Genomic DNA, 24,179 nt, shown 5'->3' with positions numbered 1-24,179 from the left:
AATGCCATTGAATGATAATTTGGCAATAAAATTGTTGGTAAACCTGTGTGCAATTTTCATGTTTCGGCACTGTATTGTACTGCTGTGAGGTTACGTAAGTAGAAAACAAAAACAAAACTAATCCGTTTAACAGTATTATTTTTTCTTGTATAATACTAATATATTGTGAACGGATACATTATGACAAAAATGTTCATTATGCAACTTAATTAGTATAGGTTGAAACTTATTGATTCTGGATTACTTTTTGTTTTCTTCATTAAACAGTTATCTTTTTGGTTGTTTTTCCTTCCAACTGTATTTTTTCTGTACGTTTTTGGAAAAACTAGTTCATATTAAGCAGCTCTGTTAAATATCTTGTATTGTCGTATAATAATGATTGTATTACATTTGTTAATTAATTTTTAACGTATGTAATTATAAACTTTGAAGGTATATTTTAAGCGGCATAAGGTGAAATGGTTCCGCCTTTTGCAGAGGTTATGGATTGGCAGGTTTGGGATACTAATTTGATATAATAATATTTTATGATAATCATTTTAATACAATAATTTGTATGAAATTCGTGTAAACTTATACACATATGGTGTATGTATGTGTGTGTGTGTGTGTGTGTGCGTGCGTGCGCATGCGTGTGTAACGAAATATATTTTATTTGGATTTTTATGTTAGCCATGAGTAGCATATTGGATTCCCTGGATATTTAGCATATTTTTATTTACTATTGGTTTCTTAGACAGTAAGAAGTTAACTACTTCATCTATAAAGCAATCTGCTGCAGATTGTTGTATTTATGTTTGATCATGAACGGGAATCCCATGGTTGTTTTAAACTATGGATCAGGATAAGTGAATATAAGAATTTAGAAAGATATCTTAAGTTTTTTGAATGTATATACATACATACACACACACAGGGTTGGTAGCTAAATGTATCAAAATTGGCCTAGCAATTCAGGCTTTGATAGCTACAAAATATACAGATTGTATATAAAAATTCATGTAATGTAGTTAAACACATAACCCTAATTTGCTTATGAATCAAGTTTTATGTTAAAAGTTTAGGATGAAGTACTTTTAAATCAAACACAACTTAATGTATACATTTTTGCCCATACATAAGTTAACTGTTTACATCCAACATAATTGATTACAATACAACACAGTCAGTATTACTCATTACTTTATTGTGATCTATACAAAAATATGAACACCAAAACAAAAATAATAATTCTTGTGCATGTGGGTTGTGTTTGTAGTTATTTAAATATTTTTATTTGTAGATATCAGTACAAAAAAAAATTGTTTTTATATTGAATTGATGTTTTTAATTTCAGCATAGCATGAGTATGATTACCAATTTAACAAATGAAATTGATCCTATAAGAGATGAAAGAAGTGGAAAAGTAAGAGAAGTTGGTGGACAAGCAATTTGGAGCTTATCATCATGTAAACCTGGTAAAATTATATATTAATTATATTTTTTTTAAATAATTGTATTAAACTTTTTTTTTTATTGTTCTGGGTAATTGTATGGAATAAGGTATCAAATTGGGAATTTTTTTCTTCATTAAATTATATCTTAATTTCATGTTCATTAACATATTTCTGCTAGGTTTTTTTGCACTGCTCGTAATATTTTCTTGGCTGTTTACATTACATTTGCTAAATATTACCTTATTCAGATTATAACATAATTGTACAATACATTATACAAATCAAATTAGAAGTGATAGATTTACTCTACTAGATAACAAAAAGGACTGCTTGGACCTATGAAAAAACTATTGAAAAATACGTAAAGAGAAGTGCTTAATACATAAAAAAATTTATGAAACAATTATGCAAAAATAATAAGTAAATAAATTTTGTGCACAATAAAAATAACATTTTTGAAGGTAATTGCTAAATATTGAAGTATACATTAAATGCTACATTAAAAAAAGTATTCATGTATTTATGTGCAAGTATGACTTTTTGGTCCGTACTACTTGTGGATTAAACTTTCATTCGATAATTTGCCTACTACATAAAGTTTCTTTTTCGTTTCAATAAAAGACCTTCAACTCTATCAAAAAATGAAATCAAAACATCATCTGTCAAGCTTAAACTTTCATTTGATCATTTTCCTTCTATGTGGTTTCATTTTATTTCAATATATAATAATTTTTATTAATGCCATATACATCTTCAGCTCTATGCAGAAAATGAAATCAAAACACATTCTGTCAAGTTCCTACTACATGAGGTTTCTTTAATATTATATTAAAATTATGATTTAGTACTAATATTAGTATATACCAGTTCAACTACTTTTATGGCTAAGTGATAGCATAACTGTCTTATCTAGAAAGTTTTGAGTTGTATCCCATTTTTCATATGCTAAAAAGTTCATCTTTCAGCAATTGTAATTGTGAGTATAAATGAATAAGTGTTAATATTTCATTATTGATGGTTGAAGGAAACATATTTTGATGTGAAAATTCACTTCTGTTAGACTTAAAAATTGTTATAAAATTGTATTTTTTAGTTATTTAATGAAGTAACAGTTGAATTCTAGTGCATAAATAAATTTAAATTACTTGAATTTCATCTTTTTGAATCCTTTTTTTCTTTTTTACTTGAATATCTTTTATTTGTGTCAATTTATGGACTAATTAACTGTTTGTAGTTTGTTTTTAGCACATGACCTCAAACTATTTATTTATTTTTATTTTTATTTATGAAACACTTGAAAAATGTAAATTTTAACCATAACTAAATTAAGTTCAAAATCAGGCCCTGATCTAACTATGGGCAAACTGGGCATTTTCCCAGAGCAGCAGATTTGAGGGGGTGGCAAAAATAGTTGTGGAGAAAATAACCATTATAAAAATTATAAAACATGAATGTGTCGTACATTTTCAACACGTTGCAGGTACTTAAGACGTTAGGTGACCCTTCAGTGTGTTAAATGAAAGCATGAGGGGGTGGCATGCATTCTGAGAACTTTAATAGAATCCCCAAAATGGGTAATAAATGTATTGGAGGGTTTAAATGTTTCTTTATTGGCAAACTGATGCTTTCATGTGCAATTTCACAAATATCTTTTTTGCGTGCACGTAGCCTGTTTTGAAAAAAACAATTTATTTTTATGACCAACTGGCAGAAATATAATTTGAAATAAGACATTTAGAAAATTACAACAAAATCTGTCATTGTTTATTTTAATGATTTACAAAGATGAATTATGTTTCAAAGAACTTATAAAAGATTGTAGAAAAAAGTGAAGAGAAAATTTTTTCAATATTCAATAATAAAATGCTTTTTTTTTTTTATTATTAGTTGTACATTTTTTAAAACCAACTTATTTTCTTTCATGTTTTAATTATGTATATTGTTAGTTATACTTTTTTGAAATAAACATTTTAAATATGTTGTAGTTTTTGATATTTTTTGTATTAATTTTTTTTTTTAAATAATGTTTTTACTTTTTAAAAATACCTACAAAAATTCTGTGACAAAAATTATTTTTCAAAATAGTAATACGTAAAGGGCGGTGAATAAGCTGGATTGCAACATGTTCAAAATTTATTATTAAATCTTAAATAAGTCAAAAGAGTTAATAACATTTAAAAAAAGTCACAGGTAACAATTTTAATAATAGATATATTTAATATATGTTACGTCTTAAAAATAACTTAATTCTGCATATCTGACCGTATGTAAATTACACATACATCTAGGTATAATTCTTCCAAATTTCTACTACATTGTTAAAATATAATTTAAAACTTATAAGTTTAGTTAATATAAATGAATAACCCACTGGGTTGGTGTAGTGCTGAACAACATGTCAACACATATCAGCTTATTTCGAAGACAAAGAGTTCTAAGGTTCAAATCCTAGTAAAGGAAGTTTTTAAACGGATTTGAATACTAGATCGTGGATACTGATTCTTTAGTGGTTGGGTTTCAATTAATCACACATCTCAGGAATGGTCGACCTGAGACTGTACAAGACTACATTTCATTTACATTCATACTTGTCATCCTCATTCATCCTCTGAAGTAATACCTTATAGTGGTTCCAGAGGCTAAACAAAAAAAAATTAATAACATTTTTACCGTGTGTAATTAAAAGTTACGTACATAAAATTTTCACTAAAGAAATTAATAATTTAATAGACTCTGGAAAAGTACATTCATTTCATAAACAAGGGGCACAACAGCCGATTTCAGGCTCTGAATCAAGATTACATTAAATTTCTGAAGATTAATAAAAATTATCTGAATTCATCAAAATTCTTTTTATGACCTTGTTTTTTTTATAAATTATTTATGTATGAATTTTGCTAGTACAATGTTATTATTTTTTCTTTTCTTATTTTAAGGATTTGGTGTAGATCAGTTAAGAGATGACTGTATGGACACGTATTGGCAGTCTGATGGACAACTTCCACATTTGGTTAATATACAGTTTAGAAGAAAGACAACCGTTAAAGATATTTGTATATACACTGACTATAAACTTGATGAAAGTTATACTCCAAGCAGGTATGTATGTTTTAATTTTATTATTTAACAGAGTTTGTAATACCTTTTAGTTCTGTAATATGTAATGTTCTTTTTATTTTATTTTCCTAATGTGTACACTGCAATCTGTTCAACTAGCAAACAACAAGCAGCCCCCATTCACATCACAATTAGTTGAGGATGATATGTATTACATGTAAATGAAGTGTAGCCTCGTACAGATTCAGGCCGATCATTCCTGAAATATGTGATTAATTGAACCCCAGCTACCAAAGAACACTGGTATTCATTGTCCTAGTATTCAAATCTGTTTAAAAACAACTAACTTTTACTAGAATTTGAACCTCAGAACCTTTGACTTTGGAAATCAGCTGTTAAAAAACTGATTTGCGACAATGTGTTAATACTAGACCAGCCTGGTTGGCTATGTAATGTGCTCTTTATGTTCATTTTTTAAAAATTGTACTGAACATCCTTGAAACAAATGATCACTAATATAATTTCCACATTTAAAACACAGCTGATTTTTTTTAAATCTCATGTATATATTAGGTTTTACAATCAACATTAGTTGGCCAACCGACAGTAGATATAAATAAATGAAAGATACAACCACTTTTCTTAAAAATAACAACAACCCATGTCAGGTTTATTTGATGTGGTTTCTTGTTGCTTTCTTCATCAGTCCAAGTATACTGTTGAACATGAGCAGGAAAAGTCCACCAATATTTTCACATTATTCAGCACTTAATGCTGTTAATCTATTCATCACAAGTACTGGTTGTATAGTGTACATCATTACTGTAACTGCATATTTTGTAAAAGTATTTTTAAATGCTCACCACTGCAACAGAGACTGGCACATCAGTTTTTGTGTTTAAAATAGAGATTGTGATAGGAAAAATCTGTTTTTTTTTAATTTAAGAGATTTAGTCCATACTTAATACTTAACCTTGCGATACTAAATTAAAAATCAATCCATTCTTATAAATAAAAGCTACTGAACTAAATTTCATAATTTTAAAATAAACATCAGTCTTTTAAAATGTAAAACAAAGTAGATGTCCAACACTGAAACTAGTACACCTTTTAAGTCCAAAATACAGTTACCAGAACTTTTCCAGGTGACAAGTGTTTCTTGGCCTTGATTGGGGCCCCTTGCCACGTTTTCGCCATTCCATACTTGATCTCTTGCATTCTGGGATGTAGTGGTGGATCCTCATTTTATCGCAGGTCACAATGTGGTCCAAAAATACCTGTCCATCCTCAAAGTGATTCAGAAACCACTGGAAGATGTCTTTCCAGACATTTCTTTATGCCTCAGTTGTAAGAATTGGAACCTAACTTGCCAACACTTCACTGTATCCAAGAGTGTCTGATGATATTGTATGCATACCTCCAACACTTATGCTCGCCGCTGATGCAATTTCAGCAGCAGTCACCTTCCACATGGTCACAAAAGGCCTGAATGTTGTCATCATTGACATTGGTCTGTGAACAATGTTCATGATGTTTGTTCTCCACTGTGTCACGACCACCTCAAAACAAGTTTTTGACCGAGCAGCATCTCCAAACTGTGCCTGGAGTTGAGTCAAAAAGTCAGATTATTTAATACCTTTGTTGGCGAGAAATCTTAATATAATTCATTGCGCAACAGACAATGGTACCTTTTGCTGAGATATTCTGTTACTGATGTGGAAATGTGACCTACAAGTGGCTGGCTGGTTGCTCCCTTCCTCACATATTTGACTGTTTACAGCCCCCACCACATTCACTGCTCTACTTCAGTCTGCGCTGATTTATATTATATAAAATTCTGGTTTATATTTTAATGACCCTCATTCATATGATGTTTTTGTCTAGATCTATATGAACTAGTTGTACCCTAAAACATAAAGATTTGCAAAAAACCCATACCCCATATTTGACATGATCACTAACTTTTTCCTTTAATAATTATTTTAGCTATATTTACCGGGTAAGTAAAAATGATGCCATGTATCTATATAAGTTGGCTATTAAATGTTAGAAAAAATTGTTTATTTTATATTAATTTGATTCATTTTTATTTTTATTTTTTTGTGTAATTACTTTTACTTTATTTTAGGGTATCAATTAGAGCTGGGACAAATTTTAATGATTTACAAGAAGTTGAAGTAATTGACCTTAATGAACCGACCGGTTGGGTTATGATACCAGTGAAAGATATTAGAGAGCGTCCTATTAGAACATTTATGATTCAAATAGCAGTAACAAGTAATCATCAGAATGGTAGGGATACACATATGAGACAAATTAAAATACATTCCCCTACAGATCAACGTACTTTACCTTTTGATGAACATGGAACTTTTACTACTGTCGATTGTAAACAATATAGTTGTGTAAGATAATGAATTTGTATATTGTTTTGTTTAATGACATGAATAATAAAATATTTTAAAAATATAGATATAAAATAAATATAATAAGAAAAATATAAAATATGTTTTATAAAAATAATAGCAATAATTATTTGTAATTAATTATTATTTTATTTATAATACTTTTTTCATATATTGGTTTATGTGTATATTTTTCCATATCAGCTGCATAACTTTTCACTTACCTGTTTGTGTGTGTGTATGCGGGTGCGCGTGCAGAGAGTATCACAAAGTTCTGCCAGGATTTTCATTACTTATTCTACTAAAGTTTGTATAAGCTTTGTTTCTTTGTTTGCGAGTTGTGGCTAGTAGTGATTTCTTATGTTTCTTGATCTGAAAAATCTTATAAAATAGGTCACAAAACCTTATCTGGAGTAGTTTTTATGGGGTTAAAAACCAATAAACTGGGGTAAGAAAACCCTGTTTTTTATGTTTGTCGTGTAGATACTTTGTTAAATGGGTAATAAACATGCAAAGTTTTTAACAAAATTTGCAAAGAATTTAATTCTCTACAAGTTTATTACCCATTTAATAAAGTTCCTGTACATTATATATATATTAGCGTGAATCAATAAGTACCCATGCTAAGGAAAGGTGGCTTTACTACAGTTTACTACCATCTGTCATACGACGCCATACAAAATTTTAGATGGATTCATTGGTTAGTTTTTATTTGATAGCCATTTGTATTAATGTGGTGTTGTTAATACCAACTGAAGATGTGGGGTACTGCAAAAACCAGTTATTGAAAATTAATATGGTAAGTTTAACTTATATATATATATATATATATATATATATATATATATATATAAGTGGTGTTTAGGTGATTTTTATATTATTACTTATTTTGTTAGATGATCTTTTGATGTATTTTAATTAGCATTTTTTTTCTAATAGTGGGTTTTTGTGACGTCTTGGTCTCAACTTAGTTTTTTATTGTAAAAAGAATAGCTTTAATATGGTTACATTAAAACTATTAATGACTGAAAAAGGTTTCATTGAAGCTAAAATACCAACATTGTACAGTGAAGTAATGGATGTTTTGTACTTGTTGAAACAGGTCAATGATCTCAAAAATGACGCACAAGTGCACTGCTAATAACTTCATTCACTGCACTTGCGCATTTCTATTGCAAAAAAATCTTTTTAAATTTAAATACAAGCCTGTGGTGATGTTTAAAAATGTTGATTACTAGCATTAAAATATTTAACCCATTCTTAACATTTACCCTTTGAGACCAAATAGAAAATTTAATGGCAACAATACTTATATATACCAATTTAGAAAAAAAAATTGAGTAAGTTGAAAATTTAATTAAAACCATAATTTTAACTTGGTAAGTAAATTATTACTTTTTTCACATAATTTATTTTCCTTAAGGTAACTAAGATACTTGATTGTGTGGGATCTTAATCTGATTTCTACAAGTAATAAGGGAGCAAGAAACCTGGTCTTATTTTTTGTCATTTATGTATTCAAAGTCACTCTTGTACCTATTAGACAATTCCATTAAATTAGTGTATAATTTAAGTTATATCTTCAAGATATTTTGTTTGGGGTATAGATAAATATAGTTTCTTTTGCTATTTTTTGTCAGTTACTTGGACATTGAGACACCAATAACTGAGCTGTATAAACTCGCACATACGACGATTCCCTGTCGCTATGTCAGATTAATACGGTCTTATTTACTAGACTTAAATTTTTTGTACGTGTAGAGGGAACAATCTCCTACATCATAGACGTAGCCGCTGGAGTCCCCCAAGGAGCAGTGCTTTCGCCGTTCTTGTACACGGTCTTCGTCAACGATATACCACTGTCGGAAGGAGTCAAAACAAATCTATACGCAGACGACATGCGCTTATTATTATGAATCCGGAAGTGTAGATTACGCGATCGAGAGACTCCAACGGCAGTTGGATCTAGTAGAGTCGGGCTCGATATGTGGAGAATCAAGGTCAACGGTGAAATATGGATGGCAATGATGTTCACATGCAAGACACGTGCTCCAGCCAGGCAGCTGGAAATCTCAGCAGAGAAAATCCCCTTTGGGAAAACTGTCAAGTACCTGGGAGTAGTCCTGGACAAACGGCTTACCTTAGGAGAACATGTTAAATATGTCATCCAAAGAGCAAGGGCCTCACTATACTCAGTACTCAACAGTGCCAGCCCATATCCACTGGCAACCAAATTGCTCATTTTTCAGCTATACGTCCTGCCGATTCTAACATGATTAACCAGCATGGGGAGCTTTGTTGAACTCCACGCTTCAAAAGAAATTAGAAGCCGTCCAAAACATAGCGTTGCGGACGATGTTTGGAGCACCGTGGTTCGTCAGAAACATCGCTCTTTGCTACGATGCAGGACTACACACCGTATCCGAAGTGGGGGTGGCGCAGGCACGCAGACTGTTCGGGGAGCGGCCGTGTCCGAACACGGACATCTGCCGAGAGGACCGTACTCCACAGGGTATAAGAAAACGGCCTCATGCCGTATTAGACGAACTACGGTGAAGAGGCGGTATGAGAGTCAAAAAATGACAAACCGGGCTTAGGAGCCTCTGTATCGCGTATCCTATAAATGGAAACCGCGGGAAAGTGACCGTTTTCGCAATTCAATTTTTTTTAAATTATAAAAAGCTAGACAACACCCCACGAAGAGACCACATTTAGTCAGCATATGCGACTCCCTCCGGAGAATGGGGCGGATTTCTCCCTCCAAATAACTAGGGCTCCGGTAGGCGCACTCCTGCTGGCCCATAGGTGCTGGTAGTCCGAAAGGACTGAAGGGGAGTCACGCCGGGATTACTAGGCTCAAAAACTTATTCTCTCACGGTCAGAACCAGTAAATAAATTTCCTGATGGTCCATACGAAAATTACCAAATTCGTCCATAAATAAAACTTAAAATTTATATCCGCCGATAATAGAAAGATACAGCAGCAAGGGACGTTGTCCGGGCTCTGCGATCCATAGGGAGAAATATTGTAACTCCCGCCATTCTTGCGTTCCGTTCCAATGACTGATTATTGTCAGTAAAATAGAAATAGTTAAAATAAAATATATAAAAAATGTTATTAAAATAACCATAAAACGAATTAACTGAACTTGGCAACTGGATATTTAAACTTTCTTATGTAAAGTAAAATTTATCTTAAGTATGCTATTCATACTTTCTATCGATTGTATACATGAGATTTCATCGATTCATAACGAGTGCCGTAAACAACAGCACCGCTTGTCACTACAGATAAGAAACTGAATAATATATTTTTGATTAAAAAGCGTCAACAACTTTTACAAAAGTTAACATTACATCATACTGAAAAATGGGTTAATTTGTTTTAATCAGATTATTATTAATAATCTCCAAGGAATTCTTAGGTTCGACTGATCACTATAATTTAATTACACATGTTATTTTAATTAATTTTTTTTCGTGAAATTCACATTTTTTTAGGTTTCCTGTGTTTTCAAACATCGTTTTTTTAATTTGTTAAATAACATTATGTTGGCAAACGTTTCATATCGTAATTGATAACCAAATTTGTTGTTAAGAACCAAATTCGTCGTAACCAAGATTACGTTTTATCTAGGTAGAATATCTTTCTTTTTGCAAATAATAAATATAAATAATGTATTCTGAGTAGTTATTTGTATCTTTCATTTGATTTTATATTAATTCAGTATACTGTTACTGGGAGTTGTTAATTATGCTATATTTAATAAAAACGATTTGTGGACAAATATATATTTTAATTTAAAACATTTTAAATCCAATTAGTACAAAGAATTTATGATTAATCACATATTTCTCGAAAGGTAAATTTATTTTTGTTTGTTGGCTACTCTGTTAAACAACGGCCGATCATCTGATTTGATGAATCTGTTTGTTTTTTGTTTGGATGTACGGGAATGAACGTTCGACCTCTAACGTTGGTCCAACGTACGTAATTTTAGTTTTTCATTTTGTGAATCGAGTCTACCCTTTATTTCATGTAAAGCCGAGTTTTGTCTGTGCGCGTGATGCTTAAAAGTGTACTATTTTGTGACATAGTTATGTGCATACATTAGACACTTCAGTATGGCCTTCTTGTGAAATATATTTTCATTGTCTACTTCAGGTGAGAATGATATTTTACTATTTTTTTAAAAATATTTGTTTTCCTTGCATTACCACATTGTGTTTCATAGGTATTCTAGCCATTCATAAATTGCTATTAAATATTTTAACTCCTTAACTTTGCTTAATATGCCGTGCTGTTTCTTAAATTACCGTAGTTAAGTTACTTTTATTTATTTTTTTCCGGATTAACTAATTTATGATTTATTTTAAAATTATTTTTGTAAATATTCCAGCACAGTTATATTTCTGATGTTAAATATTTTTAAATTTGTGATCGTATGTTTGTATAAAAACAGCAAATTGAAAACTTAGTTTTAAATCGTGTAATATGAAACTGTATTCTATTTTTAATCCGTTAATGTTAAACTCAAAAGTGACAGTCTAATTTAACGGAATATTTAAGCTGTTATACTGTGTAATGTAATAAAATGGAGGCTTAATTCATTGTAGAATTCCTTCCACTAACTGGACGTGATAAGAGATCACCGATCTTATGCTGAGAAGCCGCATGGATTTTCTGAATCATTTTATGTTCACTATTCATTATTGGTCTGTCGTAATTATTATCAGAATTCCCTTTAACAACTTTTTATCATACTTTATGTTCACAATACTATATTTTTCCTTTCATATCGCGTTTTATATAAACCGGTCATAATTTTTGTTGTAAGTAATAAATTTGTTCTTAATGTAATGCCATATTACTTTTCTTGTATAATAACTTGGGTGTGAAAATTTTATGTATTTGACCTAAATTTTTATTCAAAACAAACTTTTATTTATTTTGTTTTTCAATTTATTGTTTTTAATTTTTAACAAATTAAGTAGATAATTATATTTTTATATTATATTACCTTTGTTATAAGTAACAATTTTGTTTCTTTCTTTAGAATTAATGTTTGATATCTGTTGTGATTTGGTGGTAATTTTGATTGCTTTCTTTTTAAAATAAAAGATTAATATTTAAATTTCTGTATTGCATGGTTTTTAATATCCAAATCTTATCTATTATTTTTTATCCCAGCCATATTTTAACTGCAAAATTAATTAACTCTGTTTACCGTAAAATAATGGACCAAAAGTATATCTTTCATTTTTTTTTTGTGTACAGAATTCTTTTCCAGACTTTCTCCTTTATGGTATTTATTTAAAAAATCTGTAATTTAAACTATCAGTTTATTCTATTTAAACCTTCAGTATTGTATTTGTTTTTTTTATGATATCTAATGTGTCTTTCAGGGCATTTTTCGAGTCTTAATTTTTCATTAAATAGGTTTTTATATTCAAAACAAATGTAAAACTTCTTACCAATAACTAAATCTTAATATGATATGATTTTGTGTTTTCTTAATATGTTGACTAAATACTTTTTTTATATGTCTAAATGAAAATGTTTTATCAACTTGAACCGAGATAATTATATGAAAAATATTAAATTTTTCTTTTTGTGACCTTTCTTTTCTATTTTTTCCCTCATTTTATTGAGTTTCTTTGTTATTGTTTATTCAGTAGTATTAAGTTAATTTTTTATTTTCATTCATACTAACCCAATACTAAAATGAAAAAGAAAATTGGTTGAGAAAATGTTAATCTTTTATTTCAACACTGCCTCTCTGAGTTGTATTCTCTTCATTTGATTGTTAGAATTTCTAATTTTTTTTATTTCCAGTATTATGATATTTTCTATATCTAATATTATAATTATATATTGTGATAATTTTTTATTTTAAATATAAAAGTAATAAATAATTACATTGCTAATAAATTTGAAAATAACACTTTATTGTATGTTAGATCATTTCAGAAACTGAGGTTTTGTGTTGTTTTGTTACTGGGATTGTTAGTTTGCATTGACATTGTAGATGTTATTTTGTGTTAATAACTAATTATAGTGCTATAATTATATTTTTTGCCAAGATTAACAGTTGGTCACATTAAATTTATGATAAATAATATAAATATAAGTAAGTTTATTACTTATTATTAATAAGTGTTCAGTTTAATCTATTTTTGCAGATTGGTAGCTTTACAGGCCTTTTTTTGTGTTTAGGTATAAATTTTTGTTATCATGACTTTTGTCAATGAAATAACATTAAAAAAATGTTTATTTTTTTGATAAATCAAACTAATATTTAAACAAGATGTTTTATATATTTAAAGAAACAACAGTTTTTCAATTTATCATAGACTGCCTACTTCATCCATCTTAATTTGATTTAATATTTTTTGTTTGTTATGTCCCTTTACAATTCAATATCATTTTTTGTGTTTACTATCTTCTGTATTTACAACATTTTATCTTTTGTTTTTTTTGTGCAAAATTTATACAAAAATTATTTTCTTAGCAGTTTATCTGTACTGCAACATTTTTTTGGTTGTGACCATTATTTTTTTAGTTTTATTAGACCATCTGGTGGTTTGTAGGCCTACATAAAAAAACAAAATTCAGTACTAATGTTTTCATTGATAGATGTGGTGTTGTAATTGAAATTATATGTTATTAGCATACTGATAAAACATTATCTTCATGCAATTTAACATTTTTCGACAAATAAAAATGAATATAATCATAATTTTGTTTCTTGTAAATGTGTAACAATCAAAAATTTAATGTTACTGCTCTGTTTGTTTTCTAGTATTTATAATTACTTGTACTCTTTTTTTCAGTAAATAGTATTTGTGTCTTAGTAATTCAGCAAGATATTTTACTAAATTTGTTAGGTATTTGAATGAATCATTCATACAAATGATCAAATTATTCGTATAATTCAGTTTAGTTACCTTATTTTTAATAAAGTATTATTTATTAGGTGTTATTTGATGATCAAATTTTCATATTCCAGGCCAGTATATATAAAACTTTATTATGTTATTCTTCTAATTTTACTGAGAAATAATTATTTGTTTATCATGTTTTTGTTGGTTTTAATTTTAATTGTATGAGAAAAAAATAATGAAACCAGAATATTATAAAATAGGTTGTAAAGGATTGTGTAACTCTTCCAGCTTTGCTCATTTTATTAAGTCAGGTTTTTTTAAATATTATTGACTTGAATTGTGCAGTGTTAAGAAAACAATTGTAAAAGTGATGAAAATGTTCAGTATAAAATTTAGATCTGATTTGACCCCCTTGATCAAATTATATTTTTACCTTAAAATTATGCAGTATTAAAAAATATAATCGAGAAAATATAAAAATTCTGGTAAAATGTTTTGCGTTCCAGTTGTACATCTTGCTCAACAGCTACCTCATAGAAAATTTTCAGTTACAGTTAACTACTTGAAAATATATAGAGTATCAAGAAATGATAAAATAATAACAATTAATTCTAGATTATTAAATCATGTCCCAAAAGTTATGGTTTACTAAAAAAAATATGGGTTTTGAGATGCTCCCTTGTCTGATGAATTGTAGTTGGGATATATGTATTTATAGCCAAATATGTATGCCAATTTTCAACTCTTGGTGCACAGGTTTTTGAAATATGTTGCAAAAACTGGTTTTAAATAATTATGAATATCCCTTGAATCTGATGGGCTTAAAACTTTAGAATTTTAAATAAGTATAAGTACTTAAATCAAGCTACAGCTCAATTATCTATGATTACTACTGCAAAACTAAGATTAAAAAGTGGTGAAACTGCTCCCTTTTACCCTTTTCTAATTTTGTTCAGAATTTAATGCTAGCAATCCATCATGTACAGACTTTTTTTGAGCCATTTTTGAAGATCTGTGTTCAATAGTCTGGAGATACTAACCAAAATGCAGACCAACACATGTAAGTATGTACAGACATCTTCCAAAAATTTCTATATAATTTTTTTTTTGAAACTGCATTTGAAAAAACTGATATCCAAACATTTTGGCAGATCACTATACTCTCACTTTTTAGTTATGCTGCTGAAATAGCAATAGATTTGTAACCAGAAAAGTAAAGATTTATATTACGTATTGAATTGAGAACTTCCTGTCTTTATTTAAAAATTTTTTTATTAAATTTACTAGAAAGGAGTAAATTTTATTATGGTTTATAAGCTAAGTTAAAATTTACAGAATGTGATTAATTGATATCTTACAAATAGAAATTTGGATTAAGAAAATATTCTTTTTATCTAGTCAGTACACTGTAGAAGTGATTAAAAATGTTTATTTTGTTGAACTATGCTTAAAGATATGATTTAAATTTATCTAGAAATATATATAGCCGTATTATATCTTTACAGTTTAATTATTAGTGTAAGATATAATTTTTTCTTTGTAAAATATATGAAACATATGAAATTTAAGTAAACAATTTTTAAAAAATTAACATTTTTCATAATGCTACCATACTGGTAGTGAAATAAATAATGTAATTGTAGTCATATATTTATTATTTAGATGTATGTCATACACAGTGTTAACATATGTTAAGATTTGTTTCATTAATGTTTTTAGTTTTGTTTCAAGTTAAATGCGAACGGTAAAATAAAAATTTGTACGGGTCACTGGTAACCAGATATTGTTCTCTTTGGCATATTTTTGGCTCTCAGCATTTTTTCCGTTTTAAGTTTTCAGCACCTACATTGTCTAACTAGATAATTTTTGTTTTATTGGATTAATAGGTTTTGTATGATATTCCAGAAGTTACAGATATTTAATTTAGCTTTCTTGATTCTATATTTTTTAGACAGCTGCATTCCTTGTTCAAGTTATAAATTTATTCGTACATCAGGCTAGGATGTCTTTTGATTAGAACCCAGAATAGATAGAAATGGGGCTGGGTACAGCATAAAGGATCTTTTAGCATTAAAATATGAAAAAGATTAGTTTTTAATGAGAATTTATTATAAATTTTGCCTAAAGTTAAAAATAATAAATGTGTATCTTGAAATTATGCGATAACAGTTATTTGTTCATTTTAATATCTGAAAAATTGAAATTTTTCATGGATTTGATAATATAAATTTTAAACGTTTATTTTAAACTAGTCAATTTTGAATTTATTACAGAAATAAATTTATCAAATTTGAGCTTAACGTGAGATGTTTTATATAACTATATCTTAAAGACATTGTAAAGCAGTAGATTAATGTATTTCTCTTTAGTGGATGGGGGGAATGATTGCATTTATATATTGTGTACTCTCATCAGAATAAATTTTGTCTTAACATCATATATCAGGCTTAGAGACAATAAAAAAAAAAAAAAAATAATGCTATGTTTAGCCACATTCATCCAGAATATTTTCTTTAAATTTTCACTGTATTATTTTGTTAGTTTGTAAAAAAGTGTAAAAATGCATTTTTCTTTATGTATTTTGCTTAATTCAGTTTGATTTTAGTTCATTTATCAATAATATACATTAAATAAGTCAAAAAAATGAAAGAAATTGTATTCTTTTAGAAGTAATTATAATTTTATTATTCTGATGACTTCCTTGGCAGATGATAGGATTTTTTATCCAGAAGGTCATAGGACCAAATTCTAGGTGGATTAGGTGTATTTCATGCCAAAAATTGTTCTCTTATAAGCAGCTGTAATTGATCTATTAGTTTCTTACCATGCTTGTATTACCGTTGTCAGTAAGTTTTAATTAGAATAATTTTTGAATTACACTGACAGCTCTGTCATGGACAAGCTGTTGGTGGGTGTAAGCCATCTTTTAGCGATTACGTTTATGTATAAAATGTATTTGCTCTTTTTTTCTTGCACTCCGGAGATGAGTTTCCTATTTTAATTTTTTTAATATTTCTGTAATAATTAAATTATCACTTTTTAGCTTTATTGAGCTCCCAAATTTTTAAATTGAGTAGTTCTAGAGTAGTAAACAATTGAAAACAAAAAACTACATAAATTGCTATATTAAGATAATAAACTTTTTGGAATAATTTGATTTATGAAATAATATATTTTAATGAAGTTTGTGTCCATTTATTAATTATTAAGTTTTTCTATTTGATTGTAGTCGTTTATTTTTGTATTTTTTGAATGTGTATTGTAAACTTATAATGTCCTAGAGATTTAATAGTGCAGGAATGTTTTATTATTTGTATAAATAACATTTATAATTAATTATTTATTATTTAATAAATAACTACTACATATATATTAACCCACCGGGTTAGTCTAGTGGTTAAACTTTTCATCGCAAAATCAGCTGATTTTCAAAATCAAGAGTCTTTGTAAACGTATTTGCTTTTGTGTGGATTTGAATGCTAACTCTGAACATCGGTGTTCATTGGTGGTTGGATTCCAGTTAACCACATTGAGAAGCCACCTGTCATAAAACGTGCCATGAAAATTCCAATGTCATAAACGCCTATGGAATCGCTAAGAATCGAACATGACTGAATGGCTAAATTTGATTTATGACTTGTATATTTCAAAGTTGTAGTTGTTATAAACAAACAGGTAAAGTAGTGCAAAAATGTTATGAAGTCATAAACTAAATTTGTTGTTGTGGTATTAAATGTACTAATCATTCGTACTTTACTTATAGCCAAATAGTATGTTATTTAATTAAATCAAGTGGATAATTCATACATATACTTGCAATTATTTTTATAGCATTTAACTAAAAATTACTATAATAAAAAAATAATACTTACGTATATATTATTATTGAATTAATGTAATATTTATTAAAAGTATGACAAATTTTTATGATTATTTTGTTTGTAATAAGTAACGTTTTAACGTTTGTAATATAGTAAAAAAATTTGACGAAAATTAATATAAGTTGCAGTAGTTGTATCTAGAATTTGTGTGCCATACCGTAAAATGATCCCGTAGTGATCATATGAATGTATTTATCATTTTTTAAACAAAATTTGTAATAATCTGTTTTGTTTTCTGTTTTCCGTTTTACTCACATTAAGTAATTAATTATCTTAATTTTTTATTTTTTTATAAATAATAGCAGATTTTTTTATAAACATTCTGTATACTTATTGTTTTGCTTTTATATTATGACAGATTGTTATGAATCTTAAATGATATAGTTATAAGTCAGTAATATTAATATAAGTTGTGAATATATATTAATATGGTAATCAGTGTACCATATTTTATTTTGTAATTATGTATATTCTCGTGGTAAAATTACGTCAAAAAATTAATTATTCCATTACACATAGTGTCAAAAGTGATGCTGCAGATGTGTCAGAGGTGTATGATATATTGAAGTGGGTTAGAGTAATTTTTTTTTCTTAATGATAATTAGACAGTTTTGATTTTATGTTTGGAAAAAATTAAAAAAAAATGTATGTTTTGATTTTTTTTATTAGTATAAGATGTTTAGATTGTATGTGATTATTAAGCTGATAAATAAGTTTATTTTGAAATATTAATGTATTACGTTGTGCTATAACTACTGTTAAAATTTAATGAAGAAATGTTACTGAAATACTCAAATAAATTTTATGTGAATTAAATGTTTGTTATCATAAATTTATTATTTTATGATTCATTAATGTTATCTTATTATTGTCATTAAATCATATTTAATTAGAAATTAATAAAAGTCTTTCAGTATTTTTTCATTATCAATTGTATTATATCAACTAATATGTTATTACAATCATAAATTGTTATAAATTTTATTAGGTTTACGTTACAGCCTTATTTTAAAATTTCCTGCTACATTTATTATTTTTATTTAATTTTTTTAATTAAAAATAAATGAAATTTCTTTCTTTTATAATTAATCTAATTGAATCGGTTGTTATTAAATTTTTATGTTTTTATTCCTTGTTCCTCTCTGTAACGTAATAATTCTTGAACTTGCTGCATTTCCATTGTTATCATTACACTAGGAATATGAATACTTAATGCGAATCAAAACAGTAGAGAGTCAATTTTTATAAATTGAAAATCCGAACTGAAAATGTAACTGTCAGATTGGGTTAACCATTTCATAGCCTAGTACGGGTTTATTTTTAACCAGTTTTCTCATTTTAGAGGTGTAATACGGGTTAGTAATACCTCATTTTATGAATGACTACAAATTTCAAAAAAGTTTTGTTTTAGAAATGTGTATAATTAATTAATATAGTGTGTGGTATATAACTAGGTAATTGAATTCTCTTTACTTAAAGTTAACTGTCTTATAGTGAAGTAGAGTTTGGAAACAAATGTCTTTATTATCCGTAACTGTATAATTATTATCTGTATTACTATTAAAAATTTTTCCTTTTGTATAATAGGTACCCCTTTGTGGTAAAACAGACATATATGACTTTGTGTAGTGTTTTATAGCTGTTCTTCATTATATTATTGTTTATTGACCAGTCTTTGATTTTGCAGAAAATTTTAATAATAATTTTTTTCCTATCATCCTGTTACTAAAATTTGGTATTTAAAACTTGCCGATTCAAATTTTCTTGAGCTCTGGCAGAGTAATAGTATCTCAGCCTTTCATTCGGAGGTCCCAGGTTTGAATCCCGGTCAGGCATGGCATCTTTCATATGCTACAAAATTTCCATTTCATTCCCATGCACATGCGATTAACAACATATCAGAAATTATAGTTTTTTTTAAAAATAAAACTATCTTTTACTGTTCAGCATAATATTGTTCATTATGAATAGACCTAAATGATAAAAATGTATGTTCAAGTTTCAAGTGTTTAATATATAATTGTATATCAACTCAATGCAGTAGCCAAAATAAATTAATCATGTGTTAACACGTTATATTTTACATAATATAGTTTATTATATTGTATATATATATATATATATTTTTTTATTTTTTTTATTTCTTCATGTCATAAGATTATAAAAACAGTAAATTTTATTAATAGTTTGTTTTATCTGGGATTTTACACAACAAAATAAACTTATGTAATTTGTTATATAGATTTTTATTTACAGTACAGCGGAAATTAAACATATGCAAAAAACATTATTTATTTTCCTTGATTTGTACCAATTTTGAAAGTTTTATAAAAATTTTGAATACAAAAGATTTTACGTATTTCGTAAATAAATGTATTGATAATACATTCAACATATCAGTCACATCTTTTAATTGTACTCTAACTTTATGAAATAATTTTAATAAATACCAGTTTGATTGATTAGGAATGGAATAGGAGGCATGATTTTACTCAGTATCGTTGTTTTGGAGTTTAGCCTTTTGTTCGATTCCCAAATAGGAAACAATTACTTGAACAGTTCCATTGGTGTACATGATTGTTACCCGTTAAACTCAAATAAAAGAGCAGCTATTTCTAAAACTAGCTATAAGAATCTGCCAGCATGGTATTACAGATGGAATGAAGGTGACATATTCGATTCTTATCACAGAATTTACCAAAAGGACTGTTTCTTATCAGGGATGATGTAACTACCGATCAATATTTTGGTAAGTATCTTAGCCTTTCATTTAAAAGGAATCCTGGTCAAGGTTAGCCTTTCTCCCCTCCTCAGTTTTCTTTTTATTTTAATAATATCAGGTCCTTTGTAAAATTTTTCCAGTCCTTTTTATTTGCTGCCACCCTTTTCATTTCCCAGTTCTGATCAACCCGACCGTTCCAGACAGTCTCAACTAGTTTTACTAGTTCTGCCTCTTGTTATCATACTATTCTTATGTGTTTTTCCCTTCCATCCATTGCATGTACCCAAACCCACTAGGTTGGTCTAGTGGTGAACTCGTCATCACAAATCAACTGATTTCGAAGTTGATAATTCTAAGGTTTAAATCTTAGTAAAAACAGGTTACGTTTATACAGGTTTGAATACTAGATCGTGGGCACTGATGTTCTTTGGTGGTTTGGTTTCAGTTAAACCACACATCTCAGGAACGGTCGACCTGAGATTGTACAATACTACATTTCATTTACACTCATACATATCCTCATTCACCCACTAAAATAATACATTTAAGGTGGTTCCAGAGGCTAAAAAAAAATCTTCGCAATTTTTTTTGTAGACTGCAGATGTTTGAAATCTTCATTAATTTTAGAATTTCTCTATTCCTCCCGGTATTATTTTCTACTTTCTTTAATTATTTTCTTTCTGCTGCCGTTAACTTAAGGTACTATTTTAGTTGTTATTAGACAATCTTTTGACCCATATAGTATAGTATTCATATAGTTAATAAATATTTGGACTTGGCATATTTTATGATATGCATGTTTTTCATTTCGGCTAAAAATTTTGTGTACATATTCAGGTTTTCTACGGTAAATTAATAATTAGTGCTTAAATATAGTTTTATTGATAACAGTTTTTTTTTTTTTTTTAGTTATGGTATTGGCATGCATACTAATATTTTCAAATAAGTGTGTTTTTTATGTGTCCTTAATTATTTAAAAAGGTGAATTATTATAGTGTTAAAAGAGAAAGAAGGAAGAAATTTTATATGCATTATCAAATATATGTGTGTGTGTAAAATAGTGAATGTATGATAATTGAGAAATTTAATGACCTTGCGTTGTAGGCTATCTTGTTACTTGTAAAATCAGAGGTCAATCTTATTTTTAAATTGCATTACAGTATTTATTTTTACTCATATGTGTTATGCGTGTTAGTGTTTGTTACACATGTTCTCTCATGAGTTTATTTTTTTATAAAAGTGTGCTAATCTTTTTCACATTCTCAGAAAATTTTTTTCAGTCTTTTTCTTTTTGTTAAAGTTTCACTATAAATCTGTTAAAAGCTGTATTTTCACTTTATAAAAATGTATTTTTATGTTGGTTTATATTTCTTTACACTGACATCCCTTGAATATGCATGCACTGTTAAATCTTATTTTATGTAATTTTGTGCTTATTTATGTGTGTGTGTGTATATATATGTATATATACATTTATTATCATAAGTATAATTTAATATACCATCATTAAATATGATAGCTCGTTTATTTGATGTTGCTGAGATATGAATTATTGCTGCTACATTTCAAAGCTGTTATACTATATGAAAATTTTACCAGGCATGTTTTTTGACTTATAAAAAATAAATAAAAAATGAAATATAGGAAATCCACTGAATTATGGTTATTTAAAAAATAAATAAATATCTTCACCCCTAAAAATTGAAGTTTTATAAACTTCTCTGTTAATTTTTCAGCCAGTTAACATTTGCTTTAATTTATATATTTACTCAAATTTAATATATATTTTCATTTTAATATATTAAAATGATAATTTAATATATTTAATTTTATATATTTTCATTTAAATTAGGAGTATCGATCAGGGTGAATAAAATCTTCAGTTTTTGATCAAAGGATTCTGTTAGGGCAGGGTTTCCATCCTGATCGTCATTTTTTCCTAAATTTTTACAGATTTTTATGTTTCATAATTTTTTCTAAATGACGCATTATCAGGGTCTAAAACTTTTTAAAAATCTTTATTGTAAAGGAAGGTTGACAAATTTTTTAAATGTTTTTTTTTCTAAATTTCCCAACCATGTCTCAGGGTCAGGGTGTCATACTGATCTTGGTTCACAGGAGTAAACACCTTTCCAGTAACACTCAATCCATAAAACCTTTTTAGTTTAATGTCAGTCTCTCCTTGTATCATACAGAGTGAAAAGCTTTCATTAACAACAAACTAGTTATAATTAAAATTGTTGGGTTCTTATATCTTATATGAACTAAATACTAAGCTCTCTCATTGTTAAAATCTTTAGGGTCGTGCCTCCTCTCCTTTATGTGTGTGTGTTTACACAACAGGTGGTATTGTACATGTAGTCTTATTTAATACTATCTACTTATGTGCTGATTGTCGCATAATTAATTTAAGTTGGTTTTGTTATTACTTTTATGTTTATAATACACATATCATAATACTATGTCTTATAATTCTATTGTTTTTATTATAATGGCCGATTCTTGTGGTAGAGTGGGTAGTTAGCCTATTGGATGGGAGGTCTTTAGTTCAAATCCCGATTACAGATATCTTTTAATTATGCGATAAAAATGTTCCGTATTCACTTGCATAAGCATTTAGCTTGTGTGATAAATCAATAATAAAAAAAAAGTTTTCTTTTTTTAGTTTGGAAATTGACATCAATCAAATCACTGATGTTAGGTTGTCGACATATTTGAGTCTTTTTTATGGCTCTACCCGCGTAGAATTTCTGCTGTTATTTATTTATAAGCAGATTATAAGTATAATCTGATATAAACAACAGAGTGTATCAGCGAAAGTCTTCAGCAGAGTTTATGGTAGATTTTTTAATGTTTTAGTTTTTATTTTTATTGTACTCTCTTTTTCCTGTTTTAGCCTCCGGGAATTACCGTTCAGGTATTAATTCAAATGAAGTGTAGTCTTGTAGTCTCAGTTCGACCATTCCTGAGGTTTGTGTGTGGTTAATTGAAACCCAACCATCAAAGAACACCGGTATCCACGATGTAGTATTCAAATACGTATATAAGTAACTGCTTTTATACGGATTTCTACACCACTATTTTTATACGCGTTCACCACTAGACCAACCCGGTTGGTTAAACGTTTTATTGTATTAAGAAAAAAAGAAGATAATTCCACTTGGTAACATGAAGAATCTATTGTTATTGTTTAATTTGATTAATTATCTGTATAATTTTCACATTAATTATGCATGTGATAGTTTTTTTAAAATTGTTATTGTTTCGTATGCATTTGACAAAGCGGTTGGTTGGGTTTTGTTAGATATTTTATCTTTTGCTTAAAAAGTGGATTTACACTAAGACTTTTTTTTTTATTATGGTGTACGGTGGGAGATTTGAATTTACAAATTATCAGTTGATGTTATACTGTAAATTATTTAGGAAGAATAAATAAATAGGTGTAATTCATCAAATATGTGCATAAATTGTATATAATAATTTGTTTGCTGCAATGCATTCCATCCACAGTTCATTGCTCTTACAGTTATTACGATCATAACCTTGAGCTTTGACCATTTAATGATAGTTGACACCGTAGTTTCTCTCTTTTCAATAGAAATAAATCATTCTTGCGTGTTTATCGATTTGCATTTAAATGCTATTTAATTATAAGTATAAAAATATATAAACTCTTCTTCCTTGATTTGGTTCATTTGTTTTAACGAATTTCCAGTTCAGGAATTAGTCGTAAAAAATCTTCGGTTGGGATTTCCTTTCGTGCCGTTTACGATTTTTGTCCTTTAATTACAAT

General features: G+C 28.1%; 2 protein-coding genes across 3 annotated transcripts in view; both read left to right on the top strand.

Annotated features, from left to right (window-relative positions):
- Positions 1 to 36: 36 nt before the first annotated feature.
- On the top strand, positions 37 to 7,075 carry APC10 (anaphase-promoting complex subunit 10). Of its 2 annotated transcripts, none has more exons than XM_075378848.1 (4): positions 37 to 94; positions 1,337 to 1,457; positions 4,373 to 4,535; positions 6,622 to 7,075. In XM_075378848.1, the coding sequence occupies exons 2-4, from the start codon at positions 1,343 to 1,345 to the stop codon at positions 6,905 to 6,907; spliced, it is 564 nt and encodes a 187-aa protein (XP_075234963.1). In that variant the 5' UTR covers positions 37 to 94; positions 1,337 to 1,342; the 3' UTR covers positions 6,908 to 7,075. The 2 variants fall into 2 exon arrangements, with proteins under 2 accessions (XP_075234963.1, XP_075234962.1); XM_075378847.1 differs by lacking the exon at positions 37 to 94 and adding an exon at positions 101 to 494.
- A 3,742-nt stretch (positions 7,076 to 10,817) lies between these two features.
- The window catches only part of ZnT63C (solute carrier family 30 member 1), a 219,521-nt gene continuing 206,159 nt past the window's right edge, over positions 10,818 to 24,179 (top strand). Inside the window, exon 1 of the mRNA XM_075378922.1 lies at positions 10,818 to 11,063. The gene's annotated coding sequence lies outside the window, so the exon portion shown is untranslated. The remainder of the gene's footprint in view (positions 11,064 to 24,179) is intronic.

Source organism: Lycorma delicatula, chromosome 11 (assembly GCF_047948215.1).
Source record: "Lycorma delicatula isolate Av1 chromosome 11, ASM4794821v1, whole genome shotgun sequence".
Taxonomy (NCBI): domain Eukaryota; kingdom Metazoa; phylum Arthropoda; class Insecta; order Hemiptera; family Fulgoridae; genus Lycorma; species Lycorma delicatula.
The sequence above is the reverse complement of the archived record's forward strand: the minus strand, read 5'-3'. Positions and strand labels throughout refer to the sequence as shown.

Excerpts from the sequence above, each read along its gene's own strand:
- APC10 (XM_075378847.1), top strand. The coding sequence starts at position 459 with ATGGTTCCGCCTTTTGCAGAGGTTATGGATTGGCAG. Across the intron at positions 495-1,336 it reads CAGAGGTTATGGATTGGCAG|CATAGCATGAGTATGATTAC; the intron begins GTTTGGGATACT and ends TTTTAATTTCAG. Across the intron at positions 4,536-6,621 it reads GAAAGTTATACTCCAAGCAG|GGTATCAATTAGAGCTGGGA; the intron begins GTATGTATGTTT and ends ACTTTATTTTAG.